This window comes from Rhea americana, unplaced genomic scaffold, assembly GCF_003343005.1.
Source record: "Rhea americana isolate MKP2758 unplaced genomic scaffold, rheAme1 scaffold_79, whole genome shotgun sequence".
Lineage (NCBI taxonomy): Eukaryota > Metazoa > Chordata > Aves > Rheiformes > Rheidae > Rhea > Rhea americana.
In genome coordinates this window covers 1,231,445-1,251,170 of record NW_028186967.1, presented here as the reverse complement: position 1 = coordinate 1,251,170, position 19,726 = coordinate 1,231,445, and the positions used below count along the sequence as shown (strand labels likewise).

The following is a 19,726-nucleotide window of genomic DNA, read 5'->3' as shown; positions in this document are numbered from 1 at the left end:
ATAGAAATAATGTTTTAGGCAGATGGAGGTAGGGCTACTTAAGAGAAGGGTCCAGTAACCAGAATGGAAGTTGCTGTGAGCTAGCATGATAATTTTAACAGTAAAAGTGAAAATTTCCACTTCAGAAGTATTTTGGAGAAAAGGAATGGAGATAAGAATATMTCAAAGGAAGAATGAAATTCATGATGACTCCTAGGATGTTCACTGATGCACTGTTAGGGACAAAGAATGGGAAAATAGTAGGGGATTCTAATGAAAGATTAGGGGGAAGTTTTGGCTTTACAAAGCTTAAATTGGCAGATAACAAGGAGGAACTGGAGCTGAGCAAGCAAGGATACAGAATTAAAAAACAAAAAACAAAACAAAACCAGAAAACCCGAAAGTTGAAAGAAGGCTCTCCTAAGTTCTTACTGGTGGTTCATCAAAACCAGGTGAATGATAGAGAGACAAGATGYGAGAAGAGGAAAAGATTAGAAGATACTGGGAAGAAAGGAGAATGGCCTRTATGAAGTAGAGAACACAGTAGATAAACCAAGAAGATGAAAGAAAGGAAGGAGAAAAGTTACATAAATTAAACTGAAGATTAAGAAGGAAGGTTAGGTCTTTGCTTTCTCACTGTTGAAACTAGCAAGGATGAGGATAGACTTGATGTTCTGAATGACAGGCGGAGAAGAGGTTGTTAGACACCTCAGGTCAAAATTTTTTTGCTGAAAGGAAAGGTAAGATGGAGAGAGACAGKTAAAGGCAAGAGCTGTAAATGGTTTGCCAAGCAAATTTAGGGACAGTGAGTATCAGGAAGACAGAGCTGTTTTGATAGGTACRGACCAGAAGTAATTAATCAAAAAGGGCTGGGTAAGGAGGGGGAGAAGATACATAAAAGGAAGATGACTAAAGARGTATGTTTAAGAACTTAGCTGAAATGGAGCTGTTCTGAAGAAGATGAGAGTATGTAGAGGAAGACAGGGAAGGGGTGTACATGACAAATATTGTGAATTTCTTTAAGTGAGCAAGATTATGAGTACAACATTTAAACCCTGAGGGGGAGTTTCAAGAGGGATTCACTAGGTGGCTATGACTCAGGAAATAAAGAAACTGTTACACTTTCATCTGGTCTAAATCAACWGTGCCTTCTTGAATCAGTGGTTGCAGTGATTTACATAAATTCAATAACTGAATCACCCAAAATGCTGAATTGAAGGTACTCTTTTAAAGCCCAAGGAAGATGGAATATAGTGGAAGACATCCAGATCATCTGTTCAAATAATAAGCTTACTCATTCTGTGAAAAATGAACTGCAAGACCTCAACCATTCCTAGTTTTACAGGAGAGCTTTTATTGCCATCTACTGGTCTAACTAGGCAGCTCACTCTTTTACCAGTCCTTTCTAAGAACCATTTGGAAAATGTTTGCTTATTGAGAAAATATTTTGAAGAGATTGTTTCAGAATATTCCTTAGGTAAGCTTATCTTTGGCATGATATCAGACGAGTCTGTTTGTAGTTAGCTAYGTCAACATGCCAAGCTTTATGAAAGGGGGTTCATATAAATATCTGGAATCTGACGCACCCATAAACACGCTCCAAAACATGCTTCACTTTGCAGGAAATTAGCTCTAGGAACACACAGAGGGGTTTTTTTGTGTATACTATGCAGTGAGTTTGTGTGTATGCGCTTTGAAAATGGAACTTGTCAAAATTTCTTTCCACTTTCAACTTCCAAACTACTTAAAAATTGAAAATGTCATAAAGAAAAGCTTCCTCTTAATTAGTTTCACAGAAGCCCAAAAAATTTTCAGGGGAACTTGACACATGTAGGCTTAATTCAATTAAATCTGAATCAAGTCATTTAGAAAGTGAGATCAGCTATTTTACAAATACAGTTATGAAAGTGAAGGGCCTAATTCTTTTTTAAGCAAGACTCCAGTTGAATCCATAGTCCCTAAATAAGAYCACTGGGATAAATCTCTAGATTTGCTAAACTGGAAAACCTTTGGCAGTATGAAGTTCCTAAGAGCCGRATCTTGAGTGATTTTCTGGAGGCATCTGTGCAATGACTGAAAAGTCGTTGCCAGGTTGCCCGATAACTCAGATCTGCAAAATGTTTCTCTTTCCTTGAATGAACTGTTTGTATGAGCACTCCCAGACTCCCTGCAGATTTAGGAGGCTTAAAATGAAGAAGATAACAATGACCTATTCAAATTATTTAAAATAACTTCACTCATTTTGACCAAAACAACTAGAAACATGGCCTGGCAATGGTAACTGCTTGTCTTGCACACAGGTGTGTATACCCTTGCATCCACATGTACACAAAAAGCTTCTCCCACAACATTAAATCTGAAGAAACTGCTAGGAAAGGGGGATATGGAGGCAACAGAAGGCCATTTTTTCACTAGACTTACTGCTGTGATATTGTAAACTATGTATCATCTACTGAAAGAAGATGACAGACCAATGTTTTCTTTTTCCTCCAGCCCACTTACGTTCATTCCTGAGATCAAGGTATCCTGGCCATCATCCTAATGGCCATCGTTTGCACTCGTTGTCACATTGTCACTCATGGTTTCTGGGTTTTCTTTTCTTTTCTTTTTTTTTTTTTTTTTTTTTTTTTTGATCTTCATTCTTCTCTCACAGCTACAGGCCCCCAGTGTGAAAGGCTTTGATTTTGCTAAGCAGCATTTGGGCCAGCACAATAAAGATGAAATCCTGATTATCCATGAGCCAGCTCCTTTACCAGGACCTACTAAGGATACTACCCCATCTGAAAATGGAGATGTGSCCAGCCCCAAGTCCAAGACTTCCTCAAAGCCTTCAAAGACCGTTCGACACAGAGGGAGGTCAGTGCACTGAGGAAAAACAGCATTGTGGTAGCTTACAAGTTATTAATGTCTGGTTGTTACTGTATTTTGTAGGTTAATTTCAGCAGACAGACCTCARCTCCAGGACTTCTGGTGGTCCACTAGTTATGCCTAGCTACTCTTTAGTATAAGATCATGATAGTTTGGTTTCTGTTTTTCTCTTAATGGCAGCATGCCCAATTCATAGAATTCTTTGGGACAGAACCGGTGGTTGGAATCAATACATTGSTTTGGTGGAGACACTAAAATCTGTGCTTTGTGAGGCATTCTTTTTGCAGTGACTCCCTAGCTACTAAGGCAATAGATAGTTAAATGAAAAACAATGACAAATAATAACAATGTGTTCTTTGATAATATTAATAGTGACCAGTATATGTATGATAGGTCAGAATTTCCAGAAATAAGCAGTAACTACAAAATCCAATACATGAGTGCTTTCTGTTGTGGTTGTTTAGTTGCTCTCACAGCAAACCAGTTTTGGTCAGGAAAAGAAGTGATAATTTATAGCTGTGCGAAAGGAGAAAAGTCTGTCACCCTTCACTGGCAGTTTCTTAACTGTCCCCAAGAATCAAATGAAATGAACCTGTCTTGCCAGAAAGAATTGTGTCTGTAGGAGAGGAGGTGGAACAGAACTGTGCAGTAAGGAAGGATCTGTGCGTAAAAAAATAAGGCATAAGTGGGAGGGAAGTAGGTGGGAACAACATGGAGCCGTGAGGAGAGCTGTGCTCTGATGAATCACAAACAGCTCAGCAGGACAGAACTCCCCTCTGCTCTGCTTTCCAATAATTCTCCCTCACCCTGCCTTTTATATTTTTGCACTCCCTTGTCTGCAGCTCTGCATGCTCCTGTGCTTTTACCTACATGCTATCATGCTGTGGGAGAAAAAAAAAAAAAGAAAAAAAAAAAAAAAAAAGCAGAGATTAGAAATAAGCTACTGGTGGTTCTTTCCGTACTGCAGGTCTCTATGACGCAGCTTGCTCCTCTGCTCAATCTTCTGTGCTTCCTCTAAAGCCCTAGTTGCTCTAGGATTCTTGCCTCATTTTCCCCATGTAGGCTTCATGCAGCTCGGTTCCCATCTTCGCAGCTGCTGAGCCTGACTTCTTAACTCCCCATGGGCTTTGCGAGCACTAGATTACCATGACTCAGTGGGAGGCTGGCAGTGGTGGAAAATCATGGAAGAAAGTGTAGCAAACTCATTTTGGTGTAGCTTAAATTAATAGAAAAGTGGGACAAAAGATGGACAAATATTCCTGTATTTTTCTTTAAAAGTTCAAAAATGGCATAAGACACATGATACTGAGGAGGAAATAAAGTGTATTTGTGTGTTCCTATGCAGGTAAGTATAAGAAACAAATTTTAGTTCCAGAATGTTACTGTATTTCATCTAGGATAATTCAGAAAATGAAAAATTTCAGAAGCTAGCATTTTAATGTTTCGCCTGYAGACTGTAATAAATTGATCAATTTTGGAACAATGATTTTTTTTTTAATAGACTCTAAATTCAAACACTTCAAAGTACTGTACAAAAATAATTTCTCTTCCCTCCCTTATACACCCTTAAGTGCAGATCTCCCTTTAGGCTTAATTGTGGCGATGTTGCCATCATCTCCAAAACATGCTGATGTGCCTATGTCAGTCTCAGATTTAAAACATTTATCCCCTGAGGGAGAAGTTGAAATGCAAAATGATAGTGTAGTGTATTATGTTGKTTTTAGTTGTTTTCTGAGGAAATACAGAACTCAGTTCGTTATAATGCAGTTCAGAACTCTGTTGCATGCCAATAAATACAGTGATGATTTGGGTGCATGCCGTATTGGTTTAAAGTAAAAAGAAAAGAAAAAACAGCTAAGGTCAAAAAACATAGCATCTTCAGGCTCCAGCTGAGAGTTGGACCTGTTGTTTTGTTTGGAAGGGATACAGCCAAATACTCCACAGCACTTACTGTAAAGGATGAGTAATATTGACTTGACACTGTTGTATATTCCTGTAATGTATTTACTGATAATCTAGATAGACTGGGGAATGAGTATGAAGGAAAGCAAACCACAGAGAGGTGAAAGAGTCAGTAGCAGATCTTCACTATTAGATACTGTTTGCTGAACCAAGATAGAGTGAAAAAGGTGATAAAGAAGATAGTTCTGCCCTGCCTTTCCACTGCAGAAAAGAAGGAAAGGTGCAGTGCTGTGGATCTGTAAGCTTGTTGAGAACCATTTCTCTCTCCTTTATTTCCCCCCCCTGCTAATATTCTTTTACTGGGATAAGTAAGACTAATTAGTATTACAAAACTGCAGAGAGAGAAAGAAAAAAAAAAAAGGATGAAGTAGAGTGTTTGATTATCAGGGCATTGTCCAGAGAGGCAAAAAAGGGAAGTTGAGTGGAGAGCTCTGCTTGCTGCAGGACAAGAAGAGAGGTGGGGCATGCACATCTTTTCAAAGAACTTGTCTGCCTGAGTGTAGTTGTCTTAGTCTGTGCACTCCAGGTAGGCAGAATTTTAGCTGAGAGCTCCAGAACTTGTCCCGATATCCATCTAGCACTAGCCAGTCTTGTACTTAACAAGGTTAGGGCACTGACCAGTGTGCACTTAAGGTGATTATCTCCCTGCATGGATGGACTATGAATGTTCATAAGACAAAAGGATTACTAGAGACGCTATCACAGAGGACAAATCCACGTGAAAAAGCAGGCTTTGCTGTCAGCTTGGTGGCGTATGTCCTATGTTTTTGTTATTTTTATGTTAGGTGATTAATTTTACAACCAAATCATTCTGATGGAGAAAATCACAGTATTTTAGACCTTTTCTGTAATCACCTGCAATGATTTAGATGAAAAATTTTAAGTTATACAAACAGTATTTCTGCCTCCTGAATGTCCAAAAAGGTTTGAAGGCAAGATGGGTGTTGTAATAACAGTACTGTGAATATGTTTCTATAGGCAGAGACTAGGCTCATAATGGCTCATAGTTTGTAGGTAGCGGGTTTTTTAAGGATTTTGTGACTGCATGGGATAAGTACATTAAAGCAGATTTTCTGAATGACCCTGTGTTTAACTAGTCAGGAAAATATGCCCATGGACTTKCAGTGTTAACAAGAGAATACCAAGTTCGAAAGCCTCAATATTAAACTAATTAGGTATACAGTTTTGTTTATATATAGTTCCTTTCTCTGAAAAGTAAACTTGCTCTTTACTAATGCAGCGTGTTTTCTTGAAGTATATCTTTAAAAGAAARATCACTTAATAATCTTGTCATGTGTGAATACTGTTTCAGCCAGTTTTCACACACATGAGAACAGTARTACCCTGGTAATGAACAGCTAACTATGATTATTTATAATAAATTTACTTAGAAAAATATTAGCAGTCATCACAAGATACATTAGCGCAGGATTCTTTGCATGTGAGAGTGGTGCCCCTTTATAAACTTACCTTATATATTGATTGTTTTGTTTTGTGATTTTTTTGATGTTTGTGGCAGAGTTTCGCCATCAGATGCTGACTCCACAGCAAGTGAACAGTCCAGTGGGAGAGAGACTGGAGAAGAAACTGCAAGACCGTCAACGGTGGTAAATGAGGGCAAACCACGCAGAGCAGTGAAGAAAGGTTTGTTACTTTTTTTTCTTGTGTGTAGTAGCAGTGTTTTATTGGATTAGGTTGAAGAGTTATTCTGATGCAGTAACTTTTTCTAAAAGCGTGTCTGGCAATTAAATTTTCTGTTTTGTGTCACAGAGATTTTTCTTCCTCTCCCTTTTAGTTTAGTTCTTCTGTTGCAACCAAAGATCTGCACATTCCTGTCATTCCAGCAAGCTTTTCAACTGAATAGCTTAACAGGAGGGAGATTTTCCTCTTCTTCTCTCCTGCACCCTCCTGGCAAACCTCTTTCAATTTATGAATTATTATGACTCTCTTGGTAACAATCTTGCAAATGGTTATATGTGCAGTGGAGGTCACAGCAGGACTTGATACAACATGGGCATATGTCTGTAACTGTAACTTGGAAAAAGTGAGATTAAAAAAAGAGACTGGAGAGCTGAAAGTTTTAGAGATGAGATATAATTGAGATATCAAGATGCCTTGATGATTTACTTTAGAAAGAGGAAAATGCAGTGCTAATGTGTCAGTAATGGTGAATTTTTTTGTGTGCATGAAGAACCAGATTTCTACCACTTAAAATGCAGCTGTTTATCTTGGAGGTCCCATATAGTCTATTCCTTTGCTCACTTAGGAGTCATAAAACACTGCAAAATCACTTTCTTTTTTAATTAAAACATTTTTTTCTTAAATTCTATTCCGGTTTAAAAGTGTGCAGTTAACTGTGTCACAAGGTTTTGTTTCTGAGATCTTTGGGGGTTTAGATAGCCTGCTTCATGCTTGAGGCTTTGTTTACCAGTTCTTTGGCTTAAATCAGAATAGCTTTCCCGTGGAAAGTTCTGATGCTAAAATAYCTAGTAAAGAAGCTTGTAATATCCCAGTCTGTTTTTATACATGTGGCCTTGGTAGAAGTAGAAACTGAGAAGAAGAAAATACTGACCGTATTATGAACAGTCTTCTATACCTTAAAGGTTTTTCCATCTGTTCACTGAAATACCAGCTGAGATGTAAAGGTAGCTACTGAAGAACACAGTGCCATTGAAATTTGGGTCATAGCAAGGCATTCCTCAATTTATGCAAGGCATTCCTCAATTTATGCTTATTTTGAAGAAATGATAGTTAGAGGAATATGTAAGATAGTCACTTTATGTAAACCAGTAGGCCTTGGCCAGGTAAACCTTGCAAGAGCAAGGGTGATGGAGCAGGTTTTCTTCTATAATGAGCATGTAAGAAAACAAAGCACAAGCTATGCAAATGTGACCAGAAAATTATACTTCCTAATAATTCAGAAGACAGTGTATGCTATACACACTTTGCGCAATTTATAAAAAGAAGATACTGCCCTCTTTCTCTGTGTTTACTTCAGTGCCTTCTAGTTCTAAGAACTAGRAATCATGCCTAAATTAGTATATATAAAATAATGTTATGACAGAGTTCATCTCAGGCAAGACAGTTCATTCAACCTATCTGACTTCAATTCTGTTGCCCTGGTTCAATGTTGTCCCATTTCGTCTTACCAGGGAACTCCATTTTTTTATCTCTTCTTTTTTTTCATCTGGTTTACAGATGCTTATGTGAGGTTTAGCATGTCATTTTGGTGTAGAAGTACATATTACACAGAAGTACATATGTACATATTACCACATCTTAATTATCTGGAAAAAACTTCAAGGATACTGTGTAAAAGGTGTCCTTTTTACTCATAGTGCCCTTGCTGGATAATTTCTTTTCTTCAGCAGTTGGTCCCTCTGATTTGATAATCAGACAATTTTAACATTCAGAGTTAGCCTCAGTGTCTGTAGAGAACTCTGTGCCTGTTAAATGGTAGATTCAGCTCCCTTTTTGTGCAGCTGAGGCTTGGCAGTTTGATCCAAGTTATGCATTTCATTCAAAAGTAAACACAATAATTCTACTGCTGTATTTTTTCCCTGTTGCCATTCCAGCTGAATTATTTGTAATAATTATTGTGTTGTCTCTTCTTTTTCCTTTATGTTGTCAGGAGCAAACAGAGTGGGTAAGTAACCAGAGCCAGTAGTTAAGTACAAGTATGAATAGAGGTGCTGGGGTAGCTGTAATTATATCTTAACCATGAAAGGATTTGTCTTCTGAGTCGAAAAAACAAAATTGCTTTTGAGTTATTGATGTAAAAAAGGTTCTCAATAACACAAATTATAGTCATTCGATACAAGCACATTTTTCTGATTTCCTCCAAATTCTTTCAAATTATTGAGGAAAACATCCTCACTGTGAAAAAAGGCAAAACTGAGGCAAGCTGTTCTTGTTTGGTATAAACAAGTTACGGTCACAGTTAGCAGTAGTTAGAATTGGCCTCTCTACTGGAAGCTTAAGAGAAACTTAGGCAACCTACAAGGAAGCRCAAATATTTTCTCACTAAATAAAGTGTTTTACTGATCAGGAATGAGACATAGCAAAGATGAGATAGAGGAAAGCTGGCACTCTCTTCGCTAGTGTGTACCATATCTGGCAGTAAATTCAGGACTGTGTTCTTCCATAGTCATTTCTCTCTCATAAGAGTAAAGAGAGATGAGCAAAGGCTGGCAATGAGCCATTCCGTTGTTAGCTTTGCACTAGCAACTAATGAGAGTCATCAGCTGCGTCCTGGGGACGTAACCTATTGGGTATAAATCAGCTGTGTGAAACTCATGTGAAAATCAGTCTGTGCAGGATTCAAAGCCCAGTGGATCAGTAGAAGATTGGTGTTGACTTTAGCTGGTTTTGGATTAGGCTTTATGCATGTTGATTGCAACGTCCCTTGTTTTTATTTAAAGGGGGTGGGATGAAGGAGTAGCCTTTCTCTGTCTGCTGCTCTATTCGTATATTGGCAATTCCCTGCAGAGAAATTCCTTTTCCCAATGCTTCAGTTCAAGTCAGCAATTTCAACACAGGCAGTAGTGAACGTTGATACTGACATGTGACCATATCAGGACCAGTTGTATGAAACCAGTTCTGTCCAGTATTTGGATAATTTAATTCCTCTCCGTTATTTCTCAGCTTCAGCTGTCTGGTCTGAGATCAAAATTTCTTTCATATAGTGGCATCTGATAGCTTTATAGGAAGGACATTCTAACCATGGACARTAGTATAATGAAAATGCTTTGAAATGAAAAATCACTCTTGGTTTACCCCCTCAGAACTTCCAAAGGAACTCATTCATGTGTTGAGTTTGAAATGGTCTGTTCTTTCATTGTGCATGTACAGCAGCACGCAGTTCCCGGTGTTCTTATCTGCTTTGCTCTGCTTCCATCCAGGTTTGCATTTGTAAATGCATTCAGTATGCATACAGAGAGGTTTTAAAGGCCAAATGCAACATAGGTGTTTTATTTTTTTTTTTTTTAAGCCCTGGAAGTTATTAGAAAGTGGCTTTATATATTGGAGTTTGCAAGTATACTTGAAGTAACTCTCTCAGCTGTAGATTAGCTAATTAAAGTTTTGATGAACTGAAATAATAYGACATTAATTATGGGACTGAATTCTTGGGAATCTTTCTTTCTAGTGGTAACAGGAATTACTTGTTTCTGTGCTTAATGAGACATAGTCAAATCCAAACTGTGCTACTGTTTGAGTGTTTCCCTCTGAAAGTAAGCCTTATTGCTGGTATAACAGATGATATGAAGGTAAATGTTGCCGCTTTTACAATACTTTTCCTTTATCCATTTTTCCATTTGGCCTTTTTTGGTATGTTTCTTGATTTGGTGTATTTCTTTGATATATTTACCCATTTTAGCACTAGTACGGTGAGTTATTTCCTGGAAACAGCTCCCATGCATCTCTAATAACTTTGCTGGTATCCACTGTGAGGACATGGCTTATCCTTGTAGYGCTTAATACAAGAACATGGCCTCAGAGAGTTTTTCCTTTTTTGTGTATACGTATTTTCTGCAAAACCAAAATAGAAAATAGCATTTCATATTACTCTAGAACCTTACCAAAATTTGACAGTGGACTTCTGGACAGTTGTACACAATGACTTAAGAATAGCTTCAGCTGAGAAATCTGCCAAGCGCCTGTTTATAGAACTGTCCCTTGCAATGAAAGGTTATGTATGAAGTGTCACAGATTGGAAGTGGGTGCTCAGGTGTGAACCCCCAGTGCAAGAAACAGGTGGACTTACTGGAGCGAGTCCAGTGAAGGGCTACAAAGATGATTAAGGGACTGGAACATCTTTAATATGAGGAGAGATGGAGAGAGGTGGGGCTATTTAGAGAAAGAGAGGGTTTGGGGGAWCTTATCAGTGTATATAAATATCTGAAGGGAGAGTGTAAAGAAGTCAGAGCCAGACTCTTCTYGGTCTCGGCAAAGGGCACAAATTGAARCACAGGAATTTCTGTCTGGATGTAAAACCAAAGCAAATAAACGAAACAAAACAACCTGAACCCCACCTCTTTACTGTGGGGGTGGTTAAACACTGGAACAGGTTGCCCAGAGTGGTCCTGGAGGCTATCCTTGGAGACATTCAAARCCTGACTGGACTCGGTCCTGGGCAGCCTGCTCTAGCTGACTCYGCTTAAGCAGGAGAGTTGGACTGGAAGACACCCAGAGGTGCCTTTCAAACTCAAGAATTTAGTGATTCTGTAATTGAATATGTTGGACCTTCCTAACCAAGCAGTATGAAAATACAGCCTAAAAATTCTGTGTTGGAGGTCTGTGAGCTTTCACAACTGCTGTTAGACTGGAAGGGTTGGAAAAAATAACTAATGTGTGTAAAAATGGAAAAGACAGATGCAAAATTCAGATTTCTGTTGCACTACAAGCTCACTCTGAGGGATTTGGATGAACTACTTAATATGTCTTGTGCCTCTCTCAGTGGTAGGCAATGCTTACTTGCTTCAAAGAAATGAGTGAAGATGGTACCCATTAATTATTGTGGGGATGACAGGTGGTAAAGATCGTATAAATAGCTACAGAAGAGAGGTAGATATATTTCAATTGGTTAAGTGGGTCTGTGTCTTGCAAAACATTTGACATGCAGAGATCTTGAGCAGAACTGTTTACCTTCACTTATATAGGAAAATCTCACTTATAAATGGTGCACAGTATTTATAAATGTGTCAATTTTAGAAGGCATTGATCAAGTTTGAGAGAAATACAGGAAATAAAATGCCAGACTGCATTCCAGCCCAAAGTAATATGGTGTGAATACTATGAAGCGTCCCATTCCTTCCCTTTGCTGCTCCTCTTCTGTGCTATAGGGGAGGAGTAAAAGAATAATTAATCTACTGCAGTCTTCTACAGAAGGTAGCATACACTTCTCTTCTGAACCTTACACTTCCTTACCACCAATTATTGCAAATGGATCCAAGGCATGGTTGTTTTGTTTTCTTTCCTGTCTGTCAGAGCTGGATCAGGCTGATAAATTCTACTCTTTCTCCTCCTGATCCTGGATCTGAGAATCACAGCCTGTCATTAGAAGTCCATGCAAGGATTCAGGAATCTGTCCCTCTACTCCGTTGTGCTTCTCCATAAGAAAGGTCACAGATCTAAACCTCTCATTGCTTGTATTTCATGGTGAGAAGCAGTTTGAGAATTAGTGATGTTACTGTAAAGACAAGACAAATGATTATTTATGCAACTCTTCGTAGTTATTGCCAGCTTAACTGACATAACGGTTCATATTGTGTTAGCTCTAGTTTAAAAAACAAAAAAACAAAMAAAACAAAACAAAACAAAAAACCACTTAAATAGGTACTTAACCACAAACCCCTAGCTCAATCCTACACATTTCAAGTCTTTGAGGCAGGTATTCCGTTCCTGTTCAAGTGATTACCTGTTGGCTAGACAAAGGCTGTAGCTTTCCAGGTGTATAGGTTTCCATAACTTCACTTTTTGATTGTTTTTGGGTTGATATAATCTCTTAAGCAAATTACAACATGGCAATATTTGTGCAGCTTGTACATTAGTGTGTTAACTGTTTAACATGCCACTAAGAGGAAAAGAGTGGTTTAAAAGCTTAAATTGTTAAAAAGGTTATAAAATTCTTTGGTTTTGGTGGAATTTTAAGTCTTTTTTGTTTAGTTAATGTATTAGTCCTTCTATGACTTACCTTTTAAGATCTGAGTTTTGCAGTGTGACATCTTTTTTATTGCTTTTTTGAAACTTCRTTTGAGGAATTTGCATCTCCTTAAGTACTGATAAGAAGAACCATTAGCAGTATGTGCTAGAGCAGCTTTTTGTGGGCTAGAGTAGATTGAGATTTTGAGGTTTTGCAAATGCCAAGAGCTTGATTTACAGAAATAAAGAATGGCAGTTCACCTTCTGGAAATGTGATGGAAAAATGATTATAATTTGCAAATGACTGGGTAAACTTCATATGCACTGAATGTGAATCAGCTGGAAGGCCTAAAGGGCAAATTAAACACTGATGGAAAACATGGCAGTCTCTTAGCATAGCATCTGTAAAGCTTGACATTTGACTGAGATAACCCTAGCRGCACTACTTTACTCTGTATTTGCTCTGGTAACACAGGACCTCCTCAGACCAGCAGTGGAAATGAGCAACACTCCTCAGCCTCTATCTTCGAACATGTGGATAGGATGTCACGCTCCTCAGATGCAAGCAGACGGGTCCCTAACAAGATCCAGTTGATTGCTATGCAGCCAATGGCAGCACCTCCAGTTCAGAACTCCATACTTTCTGATCGAGTAGCAGAAACCAACAAAATTAATAAAGAGGTATTTTTAAAGTGCTTTAAATGTTCATGAAGGACTATGCCACTTAAACAGATAGAGATTTCCATCCAAGAGGGAAGTAAAAAGAATCCATTTTCTTTCTTGTAGTCAGGAGTTCCTCATTAGTACTTGCTAACTTCTGAGTGGTAGAATCTTGACAAGTCACAGGTGTGATCATCTTTCCAACCAAAGATGTAATCTGACCTGTTACAAGAGATACCTAAAGCAAAACTTAACAGCAAGAGACTCTAAGTTGTGCTGATAGTCAGAATACCTTTTGTTACCATGCTTTTGCTAGCCACTAGTACGTGGCTTATGAGAGTTCTGTTAATGAATGTGTGAGAGTTGGGGTTGTCTAGGCTGCCTGGGTTTCACTGTGCACTGTTCTGTTGGGTTTCCTGCAATTGAGGGTGCAGGATTAACAAACAGGGTATCTCAGGGCACTCTGGGGTGTGAATTTGCAACACATTAATTGCTTCCRTCTTCTCATGTACATGTGCTTATTTGACAGTAAACATACAGAAACGTACTACTTTCTCTGGGGCTCTGGTTACTTCAGGCAGAATAACAGTCTGCCTGGGGGCAGTAGAAGAGAAGGTAATGCACTGTAAAACCACATCATACACTGCCTGAAAGTACCATGTGCCTGTGTCCTGATTTTGTACTGTGTAAAATAACATCTTCCCGTAAGTCAAAGCGGAAGATTACTGCAACCTTTAACTTAATTGTGGTTAGGTACTATTCATCTCAGAACCTGACAAAAGAGAGAGAAATAGATGCATTACAAAAGAAGACAGGAAATAAAAATATATGGGCAGAAGACTGTAATTCTAACTGTAAATGCAAAGAGTAAATTTGGCTTATGTCCCTCTTACACCTTTTTGGATTTTGATGAGAATACACAAAATTGTCTAATTTTATCTGTTTAATTCACTGCTGCTGATGTGTTCCAGGACTAGTCCAGCACAAATAGGGTACTTGTGGCCCAAATCAGTGCTGAAGTCTTTTCTGGTGAAAAAAATTGTTTCAAGAAGTGTTGAGTTGGAACTTAAAAGCATAGTGATATGATAGTTTTGCCCAGATGCTGAGATAAACACCAAGGAATTTGAAAAAGGACAGGAGGAAAGCATGAAAACTCGACCTGAAAGAAGTCATAGAGCTTAGGACACCGTGTTTATTTCAGACCTAGGCTCTAGCGCTGCTGCTGCGTTTCTGCATAGCTTGTGGCAGCCTCTCATACTTATCAAAGACACTGATTTGTTATGAGCTAAGTGAGCTTCTTAAAATTTTAAGTTCTCATTCCTTTCATGACGAATGACATTAGAGGGAATGGGTGACAGACCTCAACCTTATTGGCTAAATATCTGTTTGACAAGCAAAAGTAGATACAGTGTATCTTAGTTAGTCTTATTTCCTCAGAGCAATGTCCTTTCTGGCAAATGGCAGGATATTTTTGTGCTCCTGTTGCCTTTTATTACTACACTGTCACTTCTCTTTAATTGCACCTCCTGTGCTGGCAATTGTATTGTGTATAATAGTACATCTACCTGGGGTGATAATGCAGAAACTGCAAGGAGGAGGGAAAAATATCCATGAAAAACATGTGCTTTTAAATTATTTTTTTTTTAGGAGGTGGGGCCAGGCAATGAGGTAAGGAGGAGAGGTTTATGGAACAGCAGCAAGAAGTTCTAATTGCAAAAAAATACAAATAAAAAATGAAAAATACACTTGACTTTTTCCTTCTTTTTCTTTAAGATACAGACAGCCCTGAGGCATAAATCTGAGATTGAGCATCACCGCAATAAGATTCGTCTTCGCGCCAAGCGCAAAGGGCACTATGAATTTCCAGTGGTGGATGATGTCGTGGTGGTTGACTCCAAAGAACAGCATAGAATATATCGTAAGGCACAGATGCAAATTGACAAGATATTGGACCCTGGAGGCAATGTGCCTACTGTTTTCATAGAGCCCAGGAAGAGGTAGGGATTTCAAAGAAGAGAAAGAACAATTTTCTCTTTGAGTCCAAGTCCAAAGTACCTCACCCAAAGAGCCTTAAACATTGGAGATTTCTGAATGTTAAGAGCAAATTCACAAGTAATGTATTCTTCAGCTGACTTTTCCCAGTCAGGTTAAACTCAAGGTGCCAAGTTCAAAGCCTGGTCAACAACTTTGTCTCTTTTGCAAGTTAGAATGTATCAGACTTCCCATGGATCTGGGAGGTGTAGGGAGGCTGGACCATGGGTGGCTTGGAAGACGGATGTAGAAAAGAGGGGAAAAGTTTGATTGAGGAGGGAGACTGGAGAGCTGAGACTATATTAGGAGGAGATRTTTGAGGAGAAGGATTTGGGCTATCAAATGGGACTGGGTTGAACAACTGAGGAAGGGAAGAGAGACAAGGCTAAACAAAGATGACTTGGAGGGAATAGGCAGCAGAGTTCAACCTTGAGTGAGATTGAGAAGAAGAAATTTTCAAAAAGAAATATGATGACCTATATCTTGCTTGTTTTTCTCTGTCTCTGCCTTTTTGTTTTCTTCCTATTAAGTTCTCGTGCAAAACGTTCTCCCAAGCAGCGCCGGCGACATCAGATAAATGGTAGTCCTCTTGATGCAGAAAAGGACAGGTTAATCACAACTGATAGTGATGGGACGTACAAAAGGCCTCCAGGAGTCAATAACTCTGCATATATTGTATGTATGTCTCTTGAATCACAGGAGTATTCTGATAATTGTAATGACCGCTGTGACATGGGGAGGTTTTGGCCYGCTCACTATGGTCTGTATGACTAGTTTCAGTCACATATAATCAGCGTGTAAATCAGAGTGAAACCAGGCAATCTGTTAGTRTTAATCAGTAAAAATCTGCCAAGAATTCCATCATTTTAAATAAGTTAAGAATTAAAACATTGTTTTCATTGACACTACTGTATCATCCATGTGAAAGTGTGTTGTGCGTGTTCCACRCTATGTTGAACATAGTTTCACTCTGGTCCAATTTGCTGTATGTTATATATTCATGTTTCAGAAATTTTTCTCTTACAGAGTGGAACACTCAGTTCCCTTCATGAGATATTTTCTTATCTTCAAAATGTAGGAATTAATTATTAATGCAACTATTTTTAATCAGTTTTTACTAAACCTAATCTAGCACTGGAACCCCCTGAACAGCTTTCATCYTGAAAAATAGATAATTTTAAGAATTTCACTGTTAGCTGTATATGCAGTCAAGTGGCTATAATGTGGATTTCTGTGGTTTCCCCTCTGCATTCAAACAAGAGCGTGATGATTTTAATGTCATACTGTAGCAGAATGAATTATCATCTGAAGCTATTTAATTAAGACTTGTCGCACAGCAAGCTCAGCCCCTTTGGCATCTGTGGAGAGACAGTACTCAGAATTCTAAGTTCCTGATGAAGCAGAGGCTTCTGCATCTTGACAACCGATTTTGCAGTCTGCATGCAGTGGCAAGAATGAGCTTTGATAATTGCTCTGCTGCTGCAAAGCCGGTTTAATTTCCTGTTGCTGATGAATAGTAAGCCCATGTGGCTAGAACCCAGGTAGTAATTGTGATGCATGCCTCAGGTGCTGCTGCTATGAAGTACTTAGTGAATCCCATTCAGGTGATGCACCCCGGTTCAAGTTCCATGCAGCTAAGTACTTAGCTGTTTAACAGCTCCCTTTGTGTGGTTTTCTGGAAAGCAGTAATTGCTTAATATTATTGTGGTCAGTTATAACCTAATGACTGAATTCATTTCTTGATATTGCAAAGACTGCAGAGAATTCAGAGATGTACACAGAGCAGATTGTCTTTTTCTGGGTGAAGTAAATGCTCACTGCATGACTTCATGTACATTTGCAAACTATGCTATTTCTGTTATAGCTGTGTAACCACTGATAGCGCTGCTGTCTTATCTAGTATTACAGTGTTTCAGGTTACACTGAGGGAAGCATTGGAGCAGTTGGTGTTATGTATGTACATGCATAAGTGGGGAGGGTAAGGAGCAAGTTTTGTCCAGTGCTGGCACTTGTGCCACTTACCCTATTCTAGTTTGGCAAAGAGGGTGTTACTCCGAATTAAGGCCTGCTGCATCTTGGAGGTTGCCTAGTTAGATCTATCTGGCTGCCCTTYGCCTTCTTTCTACTTTTCCAGTCTGATCCAGACTTGCCTCCTGAACCTCAGACWTCATCTTCAGCTGACCTTGGGAAGTTTCCTGCCTTGCCTTCCCACCCAGTCTCCCAGTACATCCCACCACAGCCATCCATCGAAGAAGCACGGCAGACGATGCACTCTCTGCTGGATGATGCTTTTGCCTTGGTGGCTCCGAGTAGCCAAGCAGCCAATTCCACTGCTGTCACAGCACCTGGGGTCTCTGCAGGACAGCCGGTAAACAACACTCCTGCTCAAGCAGGGAGGGGAACCACATGCACCCAGTGGGGGTCAGCTTATRATGCAGCTCAGGCAGTAAACAATCCATTTAATGTGAGTGATGCATTTTGAAAGGCTTTTCTGGGCAGGAAGTCAGCACCAGTTGAGCCACGGTTAGTGTTATTGTACCTTTGCTGTCAGTACCTATCACAAGCACCAAGCAAATTCTGGAACCAGGAGCGTTTGTAAATTATCTGTCACAAAATGGTGAACTTGCTTTTAAGTCACTTGAATTCTTTTTCCCTTTTACCCTCCCTGCCAAGAAACAAAACAGGAGTTCTCCTCCTTTAGGATGACTTTTCTGCTCTTAGTTGTGACAGTTCAGATATCAGTCTTGGCGTGTCTAAGAGGGAAAGTTATTTTGTTAACATATGTGCTAATTAATAATTTATTTTGAAAAGCAAAAAGAATGTATTGTTTTTAGGTCATGTTTTTCACCAGGGTATCCAAATGCTTTGGAAGCTGTGAGATAAGAAAGCAATATTTCTGTGTATGCTGTTTGCATTTTATGGAGCACTGAGGCACATGGATAGTCAGATCAGCTCGACTTCCACAGCGATTAGCAGAAGTTGATGAGTTTGCAGCATGTAAGAGAAAGGAAAAGTTCAGTTCCCAGAAAATTTTAAGCTAAATAGACATTGGGGCAGTCTATCATCTTCAAGTGAAAGAGAAAGTTTTGAAAGGTCTCTAAGTTATATAAAGGCAWTGGAACATGTTCCCAGAGAGGTTGTGGTGTCTCCTTCTCTGGAGATATTCAAGGCCCACCTGGATGCAACCCTGTCTAATACGCTGTAGGTGACCCTACTGAGCAGGGAGGTTGGACTAGATGATCTCCAGAGGTTCCTTCCAACCTTACAGATTCTAGGCAGAGACTGCTGTCTTGGTTTGGTGATGCTTCCCAGACCTTTTTGTGCAACTCAGTTTGTAAAACTAAGCTGTGAAGTTGCAAATCAGTTGTGCATACAGGCCTAGTGATYTCTGCCATTCATTGCTTAACGGGCTGACAGTGAACTCCCAGTGCACAGATTTTGTTTTTAATTCATTTATTTCATTCTTTCAACAGAGATATGTGGAATTTGGAATGACGCCTCCAACAGCACCAGGCCTCCTACCAAGGTAGTTTTTCACTGACAGAATTATCATTTATTATTTTCTTTGCAGTTTTCCAGAGTTCTTACTGGCTTTGGTATCTTATTATGCAAAGAACTGCATAGAGTCCAGATCTAGCCTATGTCGTTTATTTATAGAGCATGAATGACATACTGAGACTGTGTGGGATCCAAGCCTCCATTTAAGAGAAATGTGTTTCTAGCCCCTTGGCTGTAGAGATAGCCTTCCAAATACTGGGGAAATCATTGAGTTTCAGTTTTCAGAGAGCCTGAAACAGTAACTCAGGTGCATGCACTTCTCCCAGTACTCTTGCTTTCATCTCATTTCTGTAGCCTCAGTGCAACACTCACTTGCAAAAGCTTCCARGTGACTAACTGGCTTGTTCTAGTCTACTTTTAGACAAATTAAGAACAAATACTGCATACAGCATACTGATCCTCACAGAGAAAGGCTGTGTTACAGGCCTATTGCTGTAAAATCAGTGGGGAACAACCTTTCCCTCTTCCCCTGACCTTACTGTGGGACAATCAGGTAAAGAGAGGAGATGGTTGCCCAAGTGATGGTTCATTTCTYGTTTGGTGTCTGTGTGCACATGAAACGAGCTGCTTCTCAGTCACAGTACCCCCTTGGGTCATGGGGTCTTGCTCACACACTCCAAACTGCTGCAGCTAAAGTAGTAAAAAGGTGTCCTGAAACTACTCATCCATTACCTTCTTCAGGTTTGAGGAGGAAACCCACTGGTATCTGTATTATTCATTTGATTTCATCTAAAGTGTTCACTACTTYGGAAGCTTGGTGGTTCTTTAGCTGCAAAGTGGATATGGATATGGAGAGCTTTCGTTTGTCCGTTGTTCTGCAACCCTATTTTGAAAGTACCAGCTAGAAAAAGAGAGGGGGGCATCTGAGTCTGCAAACATATTTGCTCACTTAGGTTGTGGCTGAAACAGACAATTTCAGCATGAAGCATGGAGCATATGTGAAATGGTACAAAGTAAGACATGCAGTCATCTTTGTCATGGATTCATTTTCTTGTAAGCTAGATACCTTATGGGTACCTTATGAACT

General features: G+C 39.3%; 1 protein-coding gene across 4 annotated transcripts in view; it reads left to right on the top strand.

Moving 5' to 3' along the window:
• KIAA1549 (KIAA1549 ortholog) overlaps nucleotides 1-19,726 on the top strand; it is a 161,245-nt gene that overhangs the window by 125,159 nt on the left and 16,360 nt on the right. For all 4 annotated transcript variants that reach the window (XR_014897969.1, XM_085322640.1, XM_085322639.1 and 1 more), the window contains exons 11-17: nucleotides 2,633-2,835; nucleotides 6,329-6,453; nucleotides 12,926-13,131; nucleotides 14,884-15,107; nucleotides 15,672-15,816; nucleotides 17,276-17,509; nucleotides 18,615-18,667. Coding sequence is in view for 3 of the 4 variants with exons in the window: in XM_085322640.1 (XP_085178766.1) it covers nucleotides 2,633-2,835; nucleotides 6,329-6,453; nucleotides 12,926-13,131; nucleotides 14,884-15,107; nucleotides 15,672-15,816; nucleotides 17,276-17,509; nucleotides 18,615-18,667 (1,190 nt within the window). In the remaining variant the exon portion in view is untranslated. The remainder of the gene's footprint in view (nucleotides 1-2,632; nucleotides 2,836-6,328; nucleotides 6,454-12,925; nucleotides 13,132-14,883; nucleotides 15,108-15,671; nucleotides 15,817-17,275; nucleotides 17,510-18,614; nucleotides 18,668-19,726) is intronic.